General features: G+C 34.4%; 1 protein-coding gene across 3 annotated transcripts; it reads left to right on the top strand.

Annotated features, from left to right (window-relative positions):
* Positions 1–20,454: 20,454 nt before the first annotated feature.
* On the top strand, positions 20,455–22,801 carry LOC125214413 (beta-1,4-mannosyl-glycoprotein 4-beta-N-acetylglucosaminyltransferase-like). 3 transcript variants are annotated; one of them, XR_007175113.1, is made up of 2 exons: positions 20,455–20,882; positions 21,128–21,424. XR_007175113.1 is itself a non-coding variant. In XM_048115433.1 (2 exons), exons 1-2 carry the CDS (start codon positions 20,738–20,740, stop codon positions 22,538–22,540), a joined length of 1,188 nt encoding a protein of 395 aa, XP_047971390.1. In that variant the 5' UTR covers positions 20,468–20,737; the 3' UTR covers positions 22,541–22,801. The 3 variants fall into 3 exon arrangements, 2 of the variants coding, with proteins under 2 accessions (XP_047971390.1, XP_047971398.1); XM_048115433.1 differs by lacking the exon at positions 21,128–21,424 and adding an exon at positions 21,449–22,801 and having other exon boundaries at positions 20,468–20,833; XM_048115441.1 differs by lacking the exon at positions 21,128–21,424 and adding an exon at positions 21,449–22,801 and having other exon boundaries at positions 20,471–20,882.
* The last annotated feature ends 1,328 nt before the right edge of the window (positions 22,802–24,129 follow it).

Here is a 24,129-nt window from a genome sequence, read left to right as displayed (position 1 = left end):
TTGCTGAGAGAGCAAGCATCGACAACTTTTTCGAGACACTGACCTGCATCGAGGAAGATCACGGAAGTTGAGAGGTTGAGAAGAAAGGTCAAAATTTTTGTACCATCTTCTTCACGGCAGCTGCTATGTTCATCGTTGCCAAAGGTATCAGTAACACCTGGGCCATCGCGTGACACATGTTCCCTATCGCAGCCACCAGATGGCCCAGGTGTTACTGATACCTTTGGCAACGATGAACATAGCAGCTGCCGTGAAGAAGATGGTACAAAAATTTTGACCTTTCTTCTCAACCTCTCAACTTCCGTGATCTTCCTCGATGCAGGTTAGTGTCTCGAAAAAGTTGTTGATGCTTGCTGTAAGGAATTGATGGCTCAGCTGCATGATTAGAAGAAGCAGCTGATCACAGCTGATCTCTCAATCAGCTCTTTCAGCAACCGTCAGATTAGATTTTAAGTTTGGGGCTTTTAATCTGAACCGTTGGATGCACATATCAATTAGTTTTGTGATAGGTTTAAATACAAGTTTGTTTGGAGTTTGTTGTAATCGTTTTTTCTTCCGTTCTCAACAATCAGTAAATAGAATTACATTTTCAATCTTGCAATTCCAATCCCAGTCAATTCTCGTCGGTTTCAAGTTTGTTCTACAATCACTTATACAATTGGCGCCGTCTGTGGGAAGGTCGCCGACGAAGAGGAATCAAGCTCGGGGGAGAGGTCTGATTTGGGGGAATCGAATCCGCGAAGACGATGGCTTCAAGATTTGAGGCCGAGAAATTCACAGGCAAGAATGATTTCGCATTATGGAGGATGAAGATGCGTGCTATGCTGATACAACAAGGTCTTGCTTCCGCTCTGACGAGTGAGGGGAAAGAAGACAAGGAGAAGGAAGATCTCGATGAAAAGGGCGTGCAGAAGCGTGCGGAGATTGAGGCGAAAGCTCATAGCGCAATAGTCCTTTGCCTTGGTGATAAGGTACTTCGAGAAGTTGCGAAGGAGAAAACTGCAGCGGATATCTTGAAGAAATTGGAGGATCTCTATCTCACGAAGTCTCTTGCAAATCGCCTACTGATGAAGCAGAGGCTATACTCCTACAGGTTCTTGGAAGGGAGAGGGATCCTGGAGCAATTGGAAGATTTTAATAAGACCGTCGATGATCTTGAAAACATCGATGTGTCAATAGGAGATGAGGACAAAGCTATTCTCCTATTGAATGCGCTTCCTCCATCGTATGATCAACTTCGTGATGCGATCTTGTATGGCCGTGAAAAGACCATAACCCTGTTGGAGGTGCAATCGGCAATGAGGTCGAAGGAACTGCAGAAGGGAGATTCGAAGCTGGGAGACTCGACATCTGAGAGTTTGAATGTAAAGAAATTCAAAGGAAAAAGGCAATTCAAGAAGCCTAATGATAACCTCAAAGCCAGCTCAATTGATCAAAAGGAAACACGATCTTGCCATTGGTGCAAGAAACCGGGCCACTTGAAGAGAGATTGTTATGCTTGGAAGAGAAAACAAGAGAGTAGCGGTGGCAAGGTTGTGAACTCAGCCGAGGAAGTTGAGGAAGATGGGTCTCCTGAGGCATTGAATGTTATGGAAACGAAGGAGGGAGGATCTTGGATAATGGACTCGGGTTGTAGTTTTCACATGTGCCCGAATTTGAGCTGGTTTGATGATATTAAAGAAACATCTGGATCTGTCATTCTTGGTAACAATCAGATATGTTATGTAAAGGGAATAGGCACTGTGCGATTGAAAGTTGAGGGTGGATGCACGGTTATCTTGAATGGTGTTAGGTATATTCCTGAAGTGAAGAGGAACTTGATTTCTTTAGGCTCTCTTGAGCAAAAGGGATGCAAATTTGTGTCAGAAGGTGGAAAGATGATTGTGAGCAGGGCTGAAAAGGTGTTGATGGTAGCAGAAAGAAGGGGGAGTCTATATTATATGACAGCTACCGTTCAGAGGAGTTCTGGGGAGCTACACACTGTGGCTGGTTCTGTGAATCTATGGCATGTTAGACTTGGCCATCCGGCTGCTGGAAGTGTGAAAGAACTCATCAAGAAAGGAGTTCTGCAATGCTCTGATGAAGATGGTGCAATCCAGTGTGAGGAATGTATATTGGGGAAGGCCAAAAAGTTACCATATCCCAGAGGTACACACTCTTCAACTATGCCTCTAGACTATGCCCATAGTGATCTATGGGGGCCGGCTCAAGAAAACTCAATTGGAGGTGGTAGATACTATATGAGTATAATAGATGATTTCTCTAGGAAGATTTGGATCTACATCTTAAAGCAAAAGTCTGAAGCTTTCAACAAATTCAAAGATTGGTGTATGGAAGTTGAGGCTGAAAAGGGAATGAACTTGAAATGCTTGCGGACTGATAATGGCTTGGAGTTTTTATCAAGGGAGTTTGATGTTTTTTGTAGATCAAAAGGGATTAGAAGACATAAAACGGTCCCTATGAATCCCCAGCAAAACGGGGTGGCAGAAAGAGTAAACCGTACTATTCTTGAAAGAGTGAGGTGCATGCTCTTGGCTGCTGGAATGGAGAAGCGTTTTTGGGCTGAGGCAGCAGCCACAGCAGTGAAGTTGATCAACAAATGTCCTTCTTCCAGCATTGGAGGTGATACACCAGACTATAGGTGGTATGGAAGACACAGCAATTATGATATTCTTAGAACTTTTGGCTGTAAAGTGTTTGCACATGTAAAGCAGGGCAAATTAGAAGCAAGGGCTCTGAAGTGTGTCATGATTGGATATCAACGTGGAGTCAAGGGATATAGGTTGTGGTGTGTGGAACCTGGAAATGCAAAGGTCATTATAAGCAGGGATGTAACTTTCTGGGAAGATGATCTGCCATTTAAGAAAAAGGCTGATGTTGTGACTGAAGCTTCTAAGTTTGAGGTGGAGGCTGAGGAAATTGTTCAGAAGCAGCAGGATGAGCAAAATGGTGAGCAGCAAGGTGGAGCTACTCCTGATGCTGATAAACATGGTGACCGGCAAGGTGGAGTTGCTACTGATGCTGATATTGATGCCCCTCAGTCAGATCAACAGACACAAATTGAACCAGGAAGCTATAAATTGGCAAGAGATCGTGTAAGGAGAGTTATAAAACCACCAGCTAAGTATTCTGATGCTGAGTTTCTGTTTTTTGCACTATTAGTTGCCGAGGAAGTAGAATACTCAGACCCTAGCACTTATGAAGAAGCCATGGATTGTAAGGAATGGGAAAAGTGGATGAAGGCCATGGTTGAAGAAATTGACTCATTACTCAGAAATGGAACTTGGGTGCTGGTAGAGAGGCCTGATGGAAGAAGAGTGGTGAGCTGTAAGTGGATTTTCAAGAAAAAACTAGAGGGTGCTGATAGTGAAAATGTCAGATTCACTGCACTAAAATGGTTAATGAGATATTTGAAGGGAGCTTCTGATGTTGGGATCTTGTTTAAAGGGGATGCTGAGTTTAAAGGAGATGCTTTGACAGGATGGTGTGACTCTGATTTTGCTGGGAACATAGATACTAGAAGATCACAATCTGGTTTCTTATTCAGTTTATATGGGTCCATTATCAGTTGGAAGAGTAGCCTTCAAGGGGTGGTTGCTTTGTCGACTACAGAGGCAGAGTTTATGGCTATGACTTCTGCTGTCAAAGAGGGTAAATGGCTTAAGGGAATATTGGAGGATTTTGGTATAAAGCAGGAAGGAGTCAGCATTGGTTGTGATAACAACAGTGCATTGAGCTTAGCAAAGCACCAAGTGTACCACGAGAGAAGCAAGCACATAGACGTGCGTTTGCATTTCATCCGGGAGGAGATAGAAAAAGGTTCAGTTAGAGTATTCAAGGTTGACACAGCTGAGAACCCAGCTGATATGCTAACTAAACCAGTACCGAAAGAGAAGCTCGATGTGTGTATGAAACTTGTGAATCTTTGCAAGAGAAGCTCAGTTAGCAGCTAATCCATCAAGGTGGAGTTTGTAAGGAATTGATGGCTCAGCTGCATGATTAGAAGAAGCAGCTGATCACAGCTGATCTCTCAATCAGCTCTTTCAGCAACCGTCAGATTAGATTTTAAGTTTGGGGCTTTTAATCTGAACCGTTGGATGCACATATCAATTAGTTTTGTGATAGGTTTAAATACAAGTTTGTTTGGAGTTTGTTGTAATCGTTTTTTCTTCCGTTCTCAACAATCAGTAAATAGAATTACATTTTCAATCTTGCAATTCCAATCCCAGTCAATTCTCGTCGGTTTCAAGTTTGTTCTACAATCACTTATAAACGCAGCTTCATTTATTTTATTTAATTTTTTAAATGAATAAGGAAGATGACCTCTTCCTTGGATGATACGAGAATTTATATAGCTTTATTTTGTATTTGAAGTGGAGAGAGTAAAGTAAGAGAAAGAATAAACTAGAGAGAAAACTGTTTTTATTTTTATTTTTAATAATAGGTCATCTTAGTTGGAACAAACCAGAAAGAAAAGTGGATCATCTTCAATGGGACGGAGGGAATAATTCAACTGTTAAACTTGCATCGTACTACCACTCTGCGATTTGCAGTCGGCGACTAGACCCTCCGGTGACCGAAATCAAAAGGTGATTCTTAATGGACAAGTCACAAGGCAATCTAATTTCATATATATCTGTGATTTTGAAAATAATTCGATTTTCATGGTAAATATTTTTAATAAACGTTATACCATTGTATCATTGAAGTTACGTCCAATCAGCCTCTTTGTATCTGTGAAACAAAGTAATAATTTATACGTCAATTCGAAGAGATAATAAGTGCATAAAAGAGAAAAACAAACCAGAGACGGTGTTAGTTGGAGCACTGGCGACTTGATTCTTGGCAGCTTCTCCGATAAGAGGGCGTGGTGCGATTGCCCTGATCGTTGGCTATGATTTCGATACGGTTATGCTGCCATGCTGCCACGCATGAATACATCGTTCCTACATCGATGCCGATCGCCCGTCCTTCCCTTTCTTCGGCCATTGATGCAAAAAGAGTTTAGATGCTCTTTCAAACAGTTAAATTTTGAACAAGGAACTAGAGTAGTGTTCACGGTAGGTATTACAAGGTGAAAACCGAATATATAACGTGCTATGATACCGCAGGGTTTTGGTCAACATGATAAATCAAAATTAATATATTGCTAATAACACAAAATCTATGAAATCTATAATATTAATATAGTAACGACATACATTGTTTGTTATAATATTGTTCACTAAATAGATTTAAATTATTTTTCATAAATTTCGTAGAGTTGATATATGATACACAATATATTATATATATAATAAATATATATATATATATATATATATCGATTTAAATTATTTTTAAATTGAAAATAATTTTATGAGAATTGTGGTGAAATCACAATTTCATATGTTTATACGAAAAGAATTGAATGGAAAATATATATGTAAGTATCACTCGTAATTCGCACTACAATGAATTCAGTTGAATGGTATAATCAAACAAGTTTGATATTACAATGAAGTAAATTAACTGTTTCTATTCCTCACAGTTAGAAATTTACTTAATACCTTATGAAATGTTTTTAAAAATTTTGAGAACCTAGAATGATATTATGCTATAGTTTTTGTACCTAAAATGATATTGTGTGTTACATACTAGTATTCACACTCATGCGATGCATGATTCAGTTAATTTTCCAAAAATTGATTTAACATAATTTTATAATTACATGAATTTTAAAATGTAATAAATGTACATAATAAGATTGTGTAACAAAAATATATGTTTGTTTAATTTTTTAAAAAAACAAACATAATAAATTGACTATAACACGATTGGATATCTACTACAAGGAAAACAATATTTCTTAAAAGAATATCAACAAACTCATTAGTACATAAAAGTTTTAACAATTTAATTTTTGTAAATGAAGTAAAAAAAAGGGGGGATGCATATTGTTTAAGGCGAATTGTGATTTTGAAGCTACTTATTTCGACAACGTAATCAAGCATGCAAATGTATTTACGAAGACCATGATATTTACGATATGTTGTTTGATTACTTTCATAGGATTTATGAGAACAGCGGCGAATGAGGAAGCAACAAAAAGGACGCTGTGAAAGTCGGAAAATAATAAAAATATTGTTCACTATGTCCGACCCCACGAATTTCGGTTACAGAATCCGCCATTGTACACAACGACGGAGGAGGCCAGCGTGTCGCTCCATCAGTCTCTTATCTTCCTTGTTGACGTTGTTTCTTCTATAATTTTCATACCAAGAAAACACAAGTCAACAAAATGGCAAAAAGAATCATAGAAGACAAAGAACATAAAATATCACATTTTTTATGGGGTTGATCGGGATTGCTCGGGGGTAAATCGGGGCTGCTGAACGGACAACAGCCACGGCGGTGGCGGAGGGCTGGCGGCTCGACGCTTTCGTACAACGGCAACATTGCACGGCTGGAACTCAATGAATGTGAAGAGCATAAAGTATCACATTTTTTTTCCGCACATGCATAAATCATCAATTTGATGCCAATATAAAGCTCTTGAAATTAAAATGACCCAATGTCATCATCCAATTCAAACCTTTCTCCTTTGTCAGCCCTCATCAACTCCAAAAGGTAGCTTGTAATAGTTTACTCACACCCAACTCCAGTCACTTCCTCACCATCTACCCCAACTCCATTCTCTGCCTCATCATTCACTATGGAGCCACCATAGTGAAAAATATTACTGAAGTTACTGATTAATGAAAAATAAGTTCATTCAAGTCAAATAAGGTATTAGAGTATGGAGCAACCTACAATTATATTGCATTCACATTAAAAAAAATTCGAAACCCTAATTTCCAATTTCCAACAACAAGCTATTGAATTTGACAAACAAACCACAATTACAAAATTACACAAAAAAGCACACACCTCGACATGCCGTGGCTTACTCGACCTTGATTCTTCAATTGCCGACCAACATTAGCTTCAAGCTTAGAAATCCCGATGAATCTAACACATTGGCTGATAGAATCGGAGTTTGTGCTCGCGATTTGGGAGAACTCGTGAGTGGGAGAGCTCCGATTTGAGAGAGAGAGTTGGAGAAAAAAGAGGCAGAAGAGAAATTGCGATTTGTGATGTTCATTTTTAGGGTTCATTTTAGCCATGTCAGATGCCATGACATAGACACATACATAAAATAAACCATGTAATACATCGCCGGGTCATGTGCGACTCGTCGGGGGAAATTTACCACCATCGTCAAGGTTCATGGCGTCACGTACATATTTAAAAATTTATGGGAAATACCAGATTTCGGCCAAAGTTAATGGTTTTTAAGACTATTGTCCCCATTTTTTCCATACATCCCCATGATTTGACGCATTACGGTGAAAGTCTTCTTTTCCTCTCGCACGTGCCACTGTGGTTGGATGTCGACTGTAACATCACGAAATTTCGAACCCTAATTTTAGAGCCTTAAAATTCTTATTGATGACGTGGAAGACGTGAATTAATTGATGAATGAATTTATTGCATGAGTTCTTATGACCAAGTTATGTCTAGGGTTGAGGTTGGGTTGAGGTTGGGTTGAAAAGTCAAACTTGATAAGTATATGACGTGGCTTGTGAATAATTGAATTAAAGGTGGAATTATGTGGTGAATTATTTGTTTAAGGGTGAGTGAGATTATTAGGGAATTTCCATAAATACTGTAACCCCATTATTCGAAATTTTCGATCCTTACTATTATTGGAGAAGGAATTATTATTTTATTTTGCCCCGTGATATTTTATTCTACCCTGAAAAATATACCAAACAAAATCTTGGCTAAATAAAAGCCTAGGATTTTCGAAAATCCCTAGCTTGAAAATCCTAATTCACGCCACTTTTTATTCTTCCTCTCTACTTCACAATATTTGTTTTATTTAATTGTGTAGAATCAAATCTTCCCAAATATTCTATTTAATTACCTAAAGATTTTATTGGACCCTATAAATAAGAGCAAAACCTAACCCTAGCCCCCAAAGAAATCGCCCCCACCCCATATCACACCCCCCTCTCCCTCTCTTCTCTCTCTCTCAATTTTCTTCTATAATTCTTCATCTTTTGAGAAGAGTTAGAGTTTGAGCCTCAAGATTTTTGAAGAATCAAGTCTCTACTTCGTTTCTACCGTTCGTTTTGACAAGAAAAGGTACCTACATATTAATCTTTCTTCATCTAACCGATTAATCGGTATTCTTGAACCCCCCATGCATCTAGATTGAGTGAAAGTGGGTTAAATGGTATATGGAAAATATGTGTGCGTGTATGTATGTGTGTGCGTACGTGTGTGTGCGTGTGTGTGTGTGTGTGACACGTGAACGACCCTCATGTGTGACATAAGTTGATGATAGATCTAGGATTGTGGAGTGAATAAACATATATGATGAATATGACTTGGTTTGAATGATAAACGTAAACTGGATCGGTGGGAAAAAGGGGAAGTGTTGAGACATGCATGATTTAGGAGTTGATGTTGAAACTGATTCGTGATATGTGTCTATGTGATTAAAAGGTGAAACCTCGGTTGCGAAGCCGGATAACGAAAGAGAGAAACGTACTTGAAATCTAAGCAGTCGAGGTGGGCTTTATTCTTAAACTATTTTATGTTGCAAATTTATGAATGTGGAGAGATAAGGGTGGTTTAAACTGTTATGTCATGCCTGTGATTATTTGTGATGATGTTGTGCGTCTGATGCCCAGTTTGAGAGTTCGCTCCATTGGGTTATAGGGCTATGGATATGTATAAACGAATTCGGGTCTGAGTAGGGCCGCAAACCCTACCAGGCTAGTGTACACGGTGGGATCGAGAGCCTTCCTTGCGAGTCGGCCGGTCTCGTGGGCGAAAAGTGTGGCCACACTTTCGTCGCACTATGGAAAGGTTGTGATTGATGGATTGTTGAGAAAGTGGGGAGTTGTTTGACTGGCCAGTCTATGAAAATATTTTTGTGATACTCGATGATATTTATTTTGATAATTGTAAAAACTCGAGTTCACTATGGTAAGGGTGGCATAACTATTAAAATGTTTTGGCAACGAGTTCACTGGGTATTTCAAAATACTCAGCCCTGCATGTGTTTTCCTTATGTGCAGGTTGAATGGCGACGAGCGGTGGCGGGTGTTGAGCACATTAATAACATAATATCGATAATTTGAACTTCGAGTGTGGTTGTGTCTTCATACATAGCTTCACTTTTTCTTGGTCGTTTCCGCTGAGTTTTTGAAACACTTTAGTATTATTTGGCTATTTTGAACTTGCTCCCTTTGGTTTAGAAGATTGAGACATGTTATGGTTTTTGTTGAATTTATGTCGAACCCTTGATTTTTTATCATAATTTATGGTGTCTATTCTTCATTGATTTTCTAGGTTAAACCGTTGACTTATTGCTTTGATAGTTCATTTAATACCTTAGACAAATCTCTTTAAATGAAATCCTAGCCTATGTTTTTATTGCTTTTAAGTCCGTTTTGGTAGCAGTCGCCGTATTTATTATACCCTAGAAATCCGGGCTGTTACATCGACAGTCACGGAGCCGTCGTCAGGACTTTCCTCAGCAGCTATGTCTACCATTGCACCTCAAAGCTCTACCCCTACCCATAAGTTGTATCGCATCGAAATTTAAAAAAAAAAAAAAGAAGTGTACTATCATATCTTGAGTTTACTAAAGTTTGATTAATCTTTACTACACATATCAGGTATCAACTCTAATCATTTTGACAGAATAACAAACACTGATCATTTTTCTTTTCTATGAGAGATGTGTGTGGTGTGGTTTCTATAGTAGAAAATTTGAAAAAAACTTGTACTCCTATGTTATACCATACCATTTTATATGAACATAAAATAAAATATAATCAAAAACTTCAAAAAATGCTGGAGTTAAAATCGAAAGCTTAATAATTTATAACAAGACTAATTCTCAATTCTTTTTTCAAGTGAAACGAAGCTACCTGTATACTCAATCAAGGACCTCTTGGTCAGCCTACAGATGAAGTTATGTGTACGATAATCATACACAAGTGCGTCCCTTGCAAGCTCAATAACAAAAAAACTAATGTTCCATCGAGGTATTATCTCAATCCCACTGTTGGGCAGTTCTACACTCCTCATATACATCCAACTCAATTTTCTTCCTTCGCATCTAGACTCATAAATATGCACTACTTTATCATGCGGAGAGGAATGAAAGCGCCAAAACAAGTTCTCATCTTTTGCAAAAATCTTACTAATATATCTATACTGATTATTATCCTCCGGTAACATGATTTTCTTATACACTTCATTCTTCATATCCAAGCTTAGTATCTCATCTTCTCCATTTGACATACGCTCCACTTTCCAGTGGGCAAAGTGGCCATTCTTGCACATCGATTTTATACTACTAACATATCCCATATCATTATCAGAGGCCAACTCCCTCCAAGAATCTGTGCTTCTTGAGTACACATGGGCGTGTAGACAGCGGTGCATTGTGCAATTCGACAACTGCACTACTTTGTAATCTTCATCGATGAAACCAACTGCAACCGAGCGCAAGGGTGTTCTACACGAAGAGGTTGTAATTAGTGGGAGAAGCTTAAGTTGGCCTAGAGAAGGGTTGCATATGACTATGGGCGCCCTGGTTTCATGTCTAAATGGTTATATTTTGCAAGGTCGAAGCTTATTAGACCTTTAACTGGCCCATAAGACAAAACTCGAACATCGCTATCGCAGGAGGTTAACCCTAAGTCCTCGGAATTATACGAGATTAATGACTTCGTGTTGTGTTGGACTTGAATTCCACCATTGGATAAAATTACTTCTAAACATATCATGTCATCTGATCTGTTGTTATGAATGTGTAGTTTTCGAAAATATGAAGAATTGATGACATCGGCAAAAAATTTGCATACAGCTCTGAGTTTAAGAAGAGATTGAGCAGGCAAATGCAAGAGAATACCTGTCAATACATCGTTGTTCGTAGCGGTGTGTTTGATGGAACTATCATTAATCATTGGATTCGGCGACATACATATGTACATTGAGTTTGCGCAGACCCAATTATAGAGATAGGGCTTAATATGTAAGGGATGTGATCAATTGCTAACTAATTATTAATCCAAAATTGAGATCAATTTTTAATCATTAGATTAGAAGATCTTGTGGTTGATATAATGTCAAGTGTAATATATTTTAAATTTAAATAATTATTAATTAAATTAAAAGGGTATTAATGTCAAATCCTATATGTAGTAATTAACTAATTACTTTCTCTCTCCTCAAAATCATCCCAAATCTTTAAATTTACGTAACTCTCTCAATTTAAATTATTTTTTCGCAAAAAATATATCAAATTAAAGATAATTTAATAAGGATTCCAACGAGATCTCAATTGCATATGTTCCGACGATGTTCGGGTGATGAAATTTGATAAATTATATTTCAATTTTCGTACATGTTGATAAGCAGCTTTAATCAACAAATGCAACAAAAAATCTCAATATATTATAGGCAAAATCTCAATATTATGCATGTCCAATCTCAATAAAAATGTGTTGATATTTTCTTGTCCTTGTGTTGATATTCTAATGTCATATTGTTGATATTTGTAATACACAATGTTGATATAAAAAAACACTCACGAAAATTATCATATGATAACATAATGACGATATTACCCTTTTGTTGATATTTTGTCTACTATTTATTGAGATTTGTGAGCTTTAATCTCATCCACTTATTTTAAAATTCAAGGGTGGAGATTTAGTCTTGATTTTGGATTAGGGGTGCTATAAGTATTAGAATAGGACCCTGATATGTAAAATACTAAATATTTCGAAACTAAATCAACTTCCTTTAATTCTTATATTTCCTTTTTGTAAGTACTAAATATTTTGAAACTAAATCAACTTCCTGTAATTCTTATATTTCCTTTTGATAATTAGATTTTTTTACTAGTTTCCTGATTGTTAATAATTTCTTTATTTAATTGAATTTTAATAATTTTATTAAAACATGGGCTATAAATTTTATTTTCCCATAACACGGTCGCCGATCACGCCTCCTCGCCCGAATTTTGCACGTGTTGTTGAATACAAGTATTTTTGTCATTAAGTCATCATTAAATTACATTTAAGTTTTCACTAATATACAATTGGTTATTTTTTCTCATCTTTTATGTTCTGACTTTGACTTTTCCATTTTTTATTGAGTGAACTGCATAAATGATATCTGATTTTTCACTTTTGTATATAAATAGTATCTGATTTTTATTTTATATCATTTTTGATATCCGGTGATAAAAATAACCCTAGGTACCAAATATGTGATTTTTTTTTCATGAAGGGTACTTTTGAAAATTTCAAATAAATACTCCCTCCGTCCCGCTTTAAGATGACACGTTTTCCTTTTTTAGTTTGTCCCAACTAAGATGACACATTTCCTTTTTTGGTAACTTTCCCTCTCCAATTTCAAATAAATACTCCCTCTCCAATTAATACACTCAACCACTTTTTCTCACTCCTATTAAAATATCCATCTTTCTTTATCTCTCTACTTTAATACTTACACCCACCTTCTCTCTCTCCAATTAAACACTTTAACCAATAATTCCTAAAATCCCGTGCCGGCTAAGCAATGTGTCATCTTAGCCGAGACGGAGGGAGTAGTACCAAATATGTGATTATTTTTTCTACCTTTCTTATTTCTCTTTTTTTTCTTCTTCTTTCTTTTTTCATCATTTTCTTCTTTCTTTTTAATATTTTATCTTCCTACCTTTTTTCATTTTTCTCCTTAGTTTATGTTTCTTCTTCCTTCTTTTTTTCTTTTTTTCTTCTTTTTAAAGTAATTAAATCAATTGAATATTTTTTATTAAATTATTTTATACTCATTTTAAGGTTGAAACAACTAACTGAATACAATTCACAATGTTAAATTTTTATTAAGGCTATATTGATTAGTTACTAATTTAATGTAAAATAATAATAATAATAATAATAATAATAATAATAATAATAATAATTGTTATTATTACATAATATGACGTGATTCATAATCTATATAATTATAGTACAATTATTTATTAATTACTATCAGTTTTTAGTATTATAACAATAATAATTAAATATAATTATAACTATTATTATATTTAAGTATATTTGAATGAAGATATTAAAAATAAATTAATTATTAATTTATAACATCAAAACAAGAATATTAATATTAATTAATAATAATAGTATAAAGAATCAGGAGAACGAGAGAAGATATTATAATATCATTTTTTGTACTAATTTTATGTATGCCTATAATACCCTTTATGACATAAATGCGAAAATATATTTGTTTAAAGGGAATTTTGGAAAGAAAATTGCTATCAGGTACCAAAAATGTGATTTTTAGGTACCAAAAACGATATAAAATAACGATCAGGTACCATTTACGTGCGAAAGTGAAAGATCGGGTACCATTTATGTAGTTCACTCTTTTTGATTAAGGTTAACATCATGTACCAAACGCCAATCTGCTCGGAATATTTTCCAGCACCTGTTTTGTGAATAAACTCAGTTTAAGTTTTCCTCGAGTCCATTGGATGCTTTGGTTCTTTAACTTTTGCACATTTCTAATATAGTGTGTTACAATTTAAACTACTTCATCGGTCAAATAAAAATAGACTACTTTTCGTCATCTTGTAAAAATAGACTACTTTTCGTCATCTTGGTCAATCTCGTTGTGGAGTGCTTGGACCTTTCCTATTTTGGCCCTTATTTTATTTTGTTATATCACTAGCCCAATGACTTACCTCACCCCTTGCCCTTCTTGCTCCCGATGGCTGCTACCTTGCGCCAATGGCGAACGCAGGAATTTGACACTAGGGGTTCCAAACCAAACCACATAACACAAAAAAAAAATAGTAATACAAAAAAAAATACTCCATATTACAAGGAAAATTCTGAATTGTAGGAGTAGTTTAAGTGGCAGTGTAGTTCCGCTAAAAATCTTGATCTCTTCTTGGCCTGAGTCCGATTCCTACAAATGCAATATCTTGTACTTCCTCCATTCCACTAAAGATGATAAATTTCCTTTTTATTGTGTTCCAACTAAGATGGTTCATTACTAAAAATAGAAACATCTTTTATCTTTAATTTAGTCTATCTCTCTTACTTTTACTCTCTCCACTTAATGCATAAAATAAGGTTGTATAAAATCTCATGCCACCCAAGGAATGGGTTATCTTCTTTGGGACGGAGGGAGTACAATAATTTATATCCATATCATGTGCTTAAAACTTTCAAATCAAACATATTCATTTTGCTCCATAAACAAGTATTGAATTCAACAAACACAAAATTATGATACAAGCCTAGAAAATGTGATGTTTCTAGTCATTGTATAATGTTAAATTTAACTAGGAAGTGAGCAAATTGGGCGTAGTAGCCTCAGATTGGGGGGTTTTGTTGATAAATGGTTGATTCATATGTAGGTAAAATGAGCTATTTCATAAATATAAGTATATACTCCTATTTTGTTTAGTGGGCTAATCAACTTAAGTTCTTATTTCTATACTAGAAAGTTTTGGAAATGTAAAATGGAATTTGTGAATATAACATTCCTTTAAATTCAAAGATGATCAATTTGACAATTTCTCATAATATTGCTTGCTGCTTGGGCCATATTTTGAGATTCATTCAATCATTATTGCTTCAAAAGGCCCATTGGAGGATAAAATAATTTGTATATTATTTCTTTATACAATTTCTTGTCTTTTTCCATTAATTGTCTCCACCAAAGAATAGACTTGGTAAGTTAATTTATAATCAATAGGTGAACTCTATTGGACTGGATATGGGATTATGATTTTCGTTTTGTTGAGCAAACAGTACCTAATTTAAAGTGAAAAGACATTCAATTATTAAATTAATTATTCGATGTGTCATTTAATTCTGTCCAAGATTGCTTTAAAATTTGATTTTGTAAATAAAATACATGTTTCAGTTCGAAAATAATTTATTACGTTCGAGTTGGTTCATAACTTACTAATTGTATGTAATAAAGCACAAAGAATTCGTCCAAAAATAATGTTGGATCGGTGCAATTATATATTTAACTTTCAATTTTCTTCGGTCTTATTCTATCCTCTCACAAGTTAAGTGAGAGTATCTTAATAACATAAAATAGAGTGACGATTAGATATAAATAAATAAAATAAAGGTGCAGCCCTTTTTGTTCAAATGGTTAAGATTTAGATCCCGAACATTCGTCACAATATATGGACTTCTTTTCACCTAATTTTTAGTAACTTTTACCTTTTCAAATAATACAAATGGAATAGATCCAAAATTCTTGGGAGGTCATGCAACAACAGATGTCGCACTTTTATTGAATCTTGGTTGATTTATTCCATTTTATCCACACATAAAATTGGGATTTCGAATTCTGAGATACATGCGAGAATAGCAAGTATCATAATCTGTAGAGAATACAATAATAAAATTATATAGTATAATTAATATGTATATTAACTATTAAGTGACGAAGTTAAAGATTTCGACATTCAACATAGGTGTTAAGCATAGGTGTCAAAGGAATTATGAGATGGATCGGATAATAAAAAATAATTAATTTTGAGATTAATTACGAGAGATAAAGATGAGAAAAATGATGAGATGATTGGAGATACAAGTATTTATCGTAAAAAGTAGTATCAATATTGAAAGACTTTGTTGTGTCAACATTATAGCTGCTAATACACTCTTCTTTAACGAAATTTTTTAATAAATGATGTTGTCTTCATCGACAATGATTTGTATCAAATTAAAAATTATATTTGTATTTCATAACAATATTATATTGTCATTATAGTAATATTCTTCAGTATGAATTGTATATTCTCATCATTCAATGATAAATTAGCTACACAAAAGTTATATAAATCGGGATATTATTTGTATCCACTGTTTCCAGATTAATAGTTATGATTGTTATGGTTTATAGAGTTCCTCTGTATATGTAAAACTCTATACATATATTTTTATATATTGTTACGCTTATTGATATCGTTAAATCATATGAATATCGTCTTGAATTTGGGAAAAAAAATTAATTTATAAAATTAGAATTTTATCATTTATTAAAATATAAAAAGCTAAAGCTAATTCATTCTTCATTCATTCACTTCTATTAATTTCACACCCTCCAACTTATAGGGAGTATCATAAATCCACCACCATTGCACTACTAGTTGTTGTTTCAGATAATTACTCCCTCCATCCCACTCAGACACGAAATTTTAGGAAGTGTTGTTAGATGGAATAAAGTAGAGAAGAAAAATGTAGTTGAGTATTTTAATGAGGAGAGAGGAGAGAGGAGGTTATTTCCAAAATTAGAAAGTGATCATCTTGATTGGGACAAACAAAAAAGGAAAAATGGTCATCTTGAATGAGACGGATGGAGTAGTAAATTGGCTCACTTTGTCCTAAAAAAATAGACCAGTTTTACTACTTAGGATCGTCCTAAAATTAATGTTTTAACCAATTATATACCACTAATAATGTGGACCTCATAATCACTAACACTACTTTCACTATCTTTTTCCTTTTCTTTTTCTTACTTTTTCCATCTTCTTAATTTATCAATTACACATTAACACCATATCCATATACAAGTATGTCTATTTTTTGCAGACAGAAGGAGTAAACACCAATAATGAATCTTCCTTCCAGAACTCATAGTTAAGATTTCAATTTCTTATGATATACATACATGTGTCGGAATGTTAATTGTCTGGGTCAGCCCAACGGAATTCAGGCCAATCCATCTCGAGCTGCGGGTTAATCAGATTGTGATTTTATTGGATGATCAATATTCAACTCTAACTCTAAATGTTTAAGTTACGGACTAGCCTGATGGGATAATAAGGTTGCTTCTGATAAAATTAACATGTGGTCAATCCACTACATAATAATAAAAAAGTAGTCATAGTAAAATATTTAAGAGATATATGTATAAACCCAAATATAATTAAATACTAATTTAAAATTTATATAAATAAAATAAAAACATATTTTTGAGAAATTTTCAAGCATATTTTAGAAATTATATTTAATATGACTTTTTTTAATTTATTAATCTACTACTCTCTCCGTTCCGGCTAAGATGATACAATTCTTAATTGACACGAGATTTTAGGAGTTGTTTAGTGTAAGTATATTAAATAAAAAGAGATAGATAGTTGAATATTTAATTGATGAGAGAAAAAGTGGCTGGGTGTATTAATTGGAAATAGAAAGTTTCCAAAAAATAGAAATGTGTCATCTTATTGGAAATTGGGAGAAACTAAGAAGGAAAGTGTGTCATCTTAAATGAGATTGATCGAGTATTATTTTCAATAAAAATAATCCATTCGTCCCATAATAGATGACACACTTGGGGAATGACACGGAACTTTAGGAGATGTTGTTTTGTGTGTTAGGTGAAGAGAGTAAATAATATAATTATATTAATGTGAGAATGAACTTTCTCTAAAAGAGGGAACTTTTTTTTTGGTCCACGAACTTTGTCAAACTATCATTTTAGGTCTGTGAACTTTGAAAATTTCATTTGAGGTCCGTTAACTATGAGGTAATATCAATCGAAGTACTTTTTTACTATTTCCAAATTTTTTTGGACGAAAATACCCTCAAACCTTGAAGGGTGTATATTTTTCATAAACTTATCACATACTCATTTTTTTATAAATATCTTTACTGTATTTATTTTTGACAATTGTTTTAAATATAATTTGACCTTTAATATTATCACTTAATTTTGTGATATGCAAGAAAAGTTTATTCTTTAACTTTTTATAATTAAATAATTTTAAAATATATTTTTATTAAAGGTCAAATTAAGTGAACTTTTCTTGCATGTCTCAAAATTAAATGATAATATTAAAGGTCAAATTATATTTTGAAAATTCGTCAAAAATATATAGTAAAGTTATTTATAAAAGATATGAGTATGTGATAAGTTTTGTAAAAATATACACCCTTCAAGTTATTTTCGTCCAGAAAAATTTGGAAATGATAAAAAAGTACTTTGATTTTTATTAACCCGTAGTTGACGGACCTCAAATGATATTTTTAAAGTTCACTGACCAATAAAGATAGTTTGACAAAGTTTATGGATCATAAAAGATGCTCCCTCTTTTAAAAATGGAAATGTGACATATTATGTGGGATAAACTAAAAAGAAAAGTGTGACATCTATTATAGGATGGAGGGAGTAACATATATGTATCAATATAAAATTGAAGATTTTTTTATATATTTATATTATAAAAAAATTAATGATGTATCAAATTATGTGTCAGACATGAAGAAATAATAGACAATAAGTGTATCTAGGTCTAACTCGCTAGGCCTAGCTTATCGGGTTCCGGATTTTGCCAACATGGATTGCGGATTAATTGAGTTATAATTTTATCAGGTTGAAAATTTTCAATTCTAACCCAAAATTTAACAGACTATTCAGACCAATTGACATTTTCAACCCTAATCCTCTATATTTAATAGACTATTCGAAACAGTTCAGATATTGCGGACTATAATAACATCCTATGTAATGATATAACAAAAATACATAAGTACTAACTCGATTTAAATACACGCCTAATCACATTATCCATTGCTTTTAACTTCATAAAAATATTCAATTTTTATCTGAAAGAATTGCGCATTTAGCAGATCATCATGAGACATAATTATGCCTTTATTCATTTTTTATTTTGATCCGCATTCAAATTACTTTACAATATAATGGTGGGTTGGTATGTCGTACCGAGAGTGTTATATATTCCAACCAAAAATTACGGCTTGACAAAATATCATATTGAATTTTTGGTATATCGATTCCAGTACACAAAATATTCGGTATGATTATTTTTAGAGAACATCTTTTTTAGTTCGCGAACTTTGTCAAACTATCATTTTTGTCTGTAACATTTAAAAATATCTTTTGAGATCAGGCAACTTCGACTGAATAGCATTTGAGTTACTTTTTTTATTTTTCGGACAAAAATACCCTTATGGCCATGAAGGGTAATTAAGTCTAATTACTCTCTCTTCTTCATTAAAATATTTAATTTCACTCTCATTTTTCTTTCCCTTCATCCTTCTCTTTCTTCTTCTTCCTCATCTCAATCGTCCCAGCCCAAGTCGATTCCTAATCCCGTGCCGCTCAAGGAAGGAGTCATCTTTCTTGGGTCGGAGGGAGTATCAAATTTAATCCAAATTTTGAAAATATATAAACAAAACCGATATTTTCTATTTGCATATAAATATACTATAATTGTCAAAAAAAATTTAGCCCTTTCTAAATTAATTTTAATTAAAATATGCGTGTTAATTAAATTTATGAAATTAAAAAAATACCAAAAGTGCATTTATTTAGGCAGAATTAACTACTACCTCCGTCTCCCAAAATTTTCCCACTTTGACCCGGCACGAGTTTTAAAAAATGTAATGAAAGTGAGTTGAAAAAGTTAGTGAATTATGAGTCCTACTTTTAGGGGAGTGATCAATTGCTAACTCATCACTTAATTGCTAACTACAACTAATTTAAGGCCATAGGATTTTAGAAAACATGTGGTCTACAATTTGCCACGTGTAATTTTCGTTTTTATTAATTAAATCTAAAAAGATAAAAAAAAAACTTCAAATTAGGGCCCTGGATGAAGATGTCAATCTAGTGTTCCGAAAATATCAACTCAATATTTTGAGAATGTCAACACAATGCTTTAAGAATGTTAACTCATTGCTTATATTGACATTCTACATGTATTATATCGACATATTTTATATAGTAAGTTGACATTTCTCCTTGTACGAAAAAAACTAAAAAAAATTTGAATTTTTTTTTCAAATTTTGACGCCTGAACACATGCATGTATGATATCGTTGGAATCCTTATAAAATTATCTTTAATTTGATATATGTTATATGAGTTTAAAGTTTTGGGATTGCTTTTGAAAGTTAGTTATAACTAAACATGTAGTTAATTGACATTAATACCCCTATTGATATTTTTTGGAATTAATCTTATGGCCTTATTGACGTTTTTCGTTGATCGTATTGACATTTAGGGATTAATGATCTAAGCCCCCTTAATTTGAATATCTAATGATTATTATTTAGTTGTAGTTAGCAATTAATTTATGAGTTAGCAATATAATACTCCCTCTACTTTTATATATTAATTTTATAATAAAATGTGAGTACGAATAAATTAGTGGAATATGAGGTTCATTACTAAAAAATGTAAAAGTGAAATAGAGACAAATCTTTGGAGACCGATGAAAATGGGAAAATGAGATGAATTTTCAGGGATTGACTTTTCTTACCTTTTTCCGATTTCAACCCATCCACTACAATTTTCCACTGCGATTTGTCCATTTCTGATTTCTTTTCCACAAACGCCATTTTCTCCCAATTTAATTGCACATAGTCTTCGATCCTAAGAAAAATTGCAAAAAGATTACAGAAGTACTACTTTTTTTTCTTTTGAAAGAGAGAGAGAGAAAAAGGAAACTGGTGAGATAAAAACCAAACCATTCTCGAGGAGGATTGCCCGTTTTTAGGAACATCAAATTTCCCCTGTTTTTCTCTCCCAATTCTGTCTTTTTCTTTTTGGAGGAGTCTTAAAAAATTCATAATCTTTTTCTTTCTCTCCTCTTTCCTCCGCTTATTTATGATCACGACTTTTGATGTGTATGCAATCGCGGAGGAGGAATGAAGAGCCATTTCTAGAGAGAGAGAGTGAGAGAGAGTTGATCATTGTTATTGTTATACTTGCTCAAAGGGTTAGATGCTTTTTTGGTCCTCTCTCTCCGCTTTTGCTGTTTTTTCCAGGTTACTCACATTTTTTTTTCTTGATTTATTAGTTCATGTTTGATCAGGAACTGCTTCTTTCATTCTTATAAATATATTGGGGTGGAATTGTTCTTGAATGAGCTCTAACTGCATTGCTGATTTGCTAAAGATTACATTTTTAGCAAAATAGGAGTAGCTCATATTGCAAACAAATAATCAAAATTTGCTGTGTAATAATCTTCAAGTTTTGCCTTTTTATAAAAAGAAATGCTTTTGTTGAATAGGATGGCATTTTGCTGCTAAGGAGAATCCAAAATCACTTCATATTGTATAAGCAAATGTGAGTCAATATCAAGATTGAGTCTTTTTATAAACAGAAACGCTTTGTTTTTTTTTTGTTGGGATTGAGAAGAATCCAACACTAGCTAGTTCATATTGTTAACAATTAACTATAAATAGAAATGCTTTGTTTGATTGTTGATTATATGAGGCCATTTTTAACGTTGAGAAGAATCTAACATTGTTCATATTGATAAGAGAAAAAGCACAATTGTTGTGTCCATTGTGAATTGATCTGAAATATAATTCTTGGTTCCAATATGCAGCAAGCATCGTTAAACATGTTGAGAGTCCGATGGTTGTTCCTAGGGCTCGATTTGAGGGCGTTGCTCTTCCTATGTTTAGTCATTCCCTCCGGCATAGTAGGCATATACCTCCACGGCCAGAAGATAACCTATTTCCTCCGGCCATTGTGGGAGTCCCCTCCGAAGCCCTTCATAACGCTAACTCATTACTACCATGAGAATGTTTCCATGGAGACTCTCTGCAGGCTTCACGGGTGGGGGGTCCGGGACTTCCCTAGGCGTGTCTATGATGCTGTCCTCTTCAGCAACGAGGTCGACATGCTCAAGATCCGGTGGAACGAGATGTATCCTTACATCTCGCAGTTTGTGCTGCTTGAGGCCAACTCCACCTTCACTGCCCTCCCAAAGCCCCTCAACTTTGCCTTAAACAGAGACAAGTTCAAATTCGTTGAGCCTAGGCTGACCTATGGAATGATTGGTGGGCGGTTCAGGAAAGGCGAGAACCCCTTCGTTGAGGAGGCGTACCAGAGGCTGGCCCTCGACCAGCTGCTGAGAATCGCAGGGATAGAAGACGATGACCTCCTTGTCATGTCGGATGTTGATGAGATCCCTAGCCGGCACACCATTGATCTACTGAGATGGTGTGATGACATCCCTCCGGTTCTTCACCTCCAGTTGAAGAACTACCTCTACTCGTTTGAGTTCTTGTATGATCTCCGAAGCTGGAGGGCCTCGGTCCATAGGTACCAAAGGGGGAAGACGAGGTATGCTCATTACCGCCAGACGGATTACCTCTTGGCGGACTCTGGCTGGCATTGTAGCTTCTGCTTTCGTTACATAAGTGATTTCATCTTCAAGATGAAGGCGTATAGCCACACGGATCGAGTGAGATTCTCTCACTACTTGAGCCCGAAGAGGATTCAAGAAGTGATCTGCAAAGGGGCTGATTTGTATGATATGATACCGGAGGAGTACACGTTTAGAGACATCATTGGGAAGATGGGCCCGATTCCTCACTCTCACTCAGCTGTCCATCTGCCCTCGTTCCTGCTGGAGAATGCGGATGAATACAAGTACCTTCTACCCGGGAACTGCATCAGGGAGAGTGGCTGAGGGTGGTGAGCTTCGATTCTTGCTATGATTAGGCAACGGGGCAAGGGAGACTAGTGTACGTAGGTGATCTTTATACGAGAGCTAGATACATTCGGTTTTTGGTTCGATTTGAAAGATGCGCTCTCTCTGTCTCGCTTTGCTCGCTTTGGATTGTGTTTTGGTTGGTTTCTGGCTGTGGAACAATGTGTATGTTCATTTGATTTTTTGCAGTTTTTGATGCTTATTTTGTAGAGTATTTATCAATGTATGCTCTTTGTTGCAGCAAGTTGTTGAAGTACCTATACTTCTATCATGGCTTAGGATTTGCGATGATGATGATATCTAAAATTCACAGTGGCGTATAAGTACTTAAAATTCTTTTATAGAGTCTTCTACAATGGAATAAAGTTTTTATAGCTACATTTTGCAAAAAAGTTGGGTTTCTTTTTAAACATATTGGATAAAACTTTCACACAAACTCTTCGTCTAAAGAATCTCACTAAACTAATATCTTCATCACACATACACATTATATATAACGTCCCCTAAAATGTCATGGTCCAAAAGAGGATCAACTACATTGAAGCAAAAGGAATCTATTACTCACCCCGTCCGGCATTAGGAATCTCGGTTGACCATTTTCATTCATCCGGCATTAGGAGTCCCAGTCAGACATTTTCACAAAAAGTGAAATAAAAATATTACAGTATAAAATAAAACGCTAAAAAGCACAAGTAAAAACACATCCAAAGAATAAAGCAAATAATAATTCAAATGAGTCTCACATTCCATTATCAAACATTCCAATTATTATACACTCAAACATTTCTTAAAATCTGCATCCAACTCAACCATGACTCCTAATGCCAAACGGATGGAGTACAGACAGTATGGGACGCAGTCCTATATGATTTGGATCCCGGCAAAATATATTGCTGGAGATGATATGCACATCACAATCCTCCATTGAAATTTAATAAGTTAAATTATTTGTATTTATTCACAAATGGGTGATTGTAATGTGCACAACATCCCTACTGTGCATTTTGCCACGTGTCATAGCAAAGGACCCAAACCAGTATACTACTTTTTTTAAGCCTTTATTTATAAATGTATACTTTTGCTACTCTATCTTTTTTTACTCTAAATAATATCTACGACGTTAACAAATCATTCAGATATTGTGTGTTTTGATATCTTACTTCATTAAAACTAGTACTCCACAACCACAATTATACTAACCACAATCATGGGTTAAGTGACCAGGGTTGAGAAAAATAACCTATAATCAAATATACTTTTGGCTAATTTTGGTTTTTGGTTTAGTTCGGTTGAAAAAGAAAAGTCAAAAAATTGAATTTATTTTAATATTTATATATAATATATTATTATACCTAAACTCTATTTATGTTAATTTATGTTAAGAAATGTAATAAGTAATTTTTAGATTTTATAATGATTTAAATTGTTTGGATATGTTTATTGATTGATACTATATACATTTTTTTATGTTAGTTATAAGAAGTACTTTTTGAATTTTCGAGTTTTTTCGGACTTTTTGGACATATGTATAAAATTTTATTTTATTTCAATTCAGTTCAGTTTTTATA

Source organism: Salvia hispanica, chromosome 1, assembly GCF_023119035.1.
Source record: "Salvia hispanica cultivar TCC Black 2014 chromosome 1, UniMelb_Shisp_WGS_1.0, whole genome shotgun sequence".
Taxonomy (NCBI): domain Eukaryota; kingdom Viridiplantae; phylum Streptophyta; class Magnoliopsida; order Lamiales; family Lamiaceae; genus Salvia; species Salvia hispanica.
This window is presented reverse-complemented; position numbering and strand designations above follow the sequence as displayed.

Excerpts from the sequence above, each read along its gene's own strand:
- LOC125214413 (XM_048115433.1), top strand. The coding sequence starts at position 20,738 with ATGTGTATGCAATCGCGGAGGAGGAATGAAGAGCCATTTCTAGAGAGA. Across the intron at positions 20,834-21,448 it reads TTGTTATACTTGCTCAAAGG|CAAGCATCGTTAAACATGTT; the intron begins GTTAGATGCTTT and ends TCCAATATGCAG.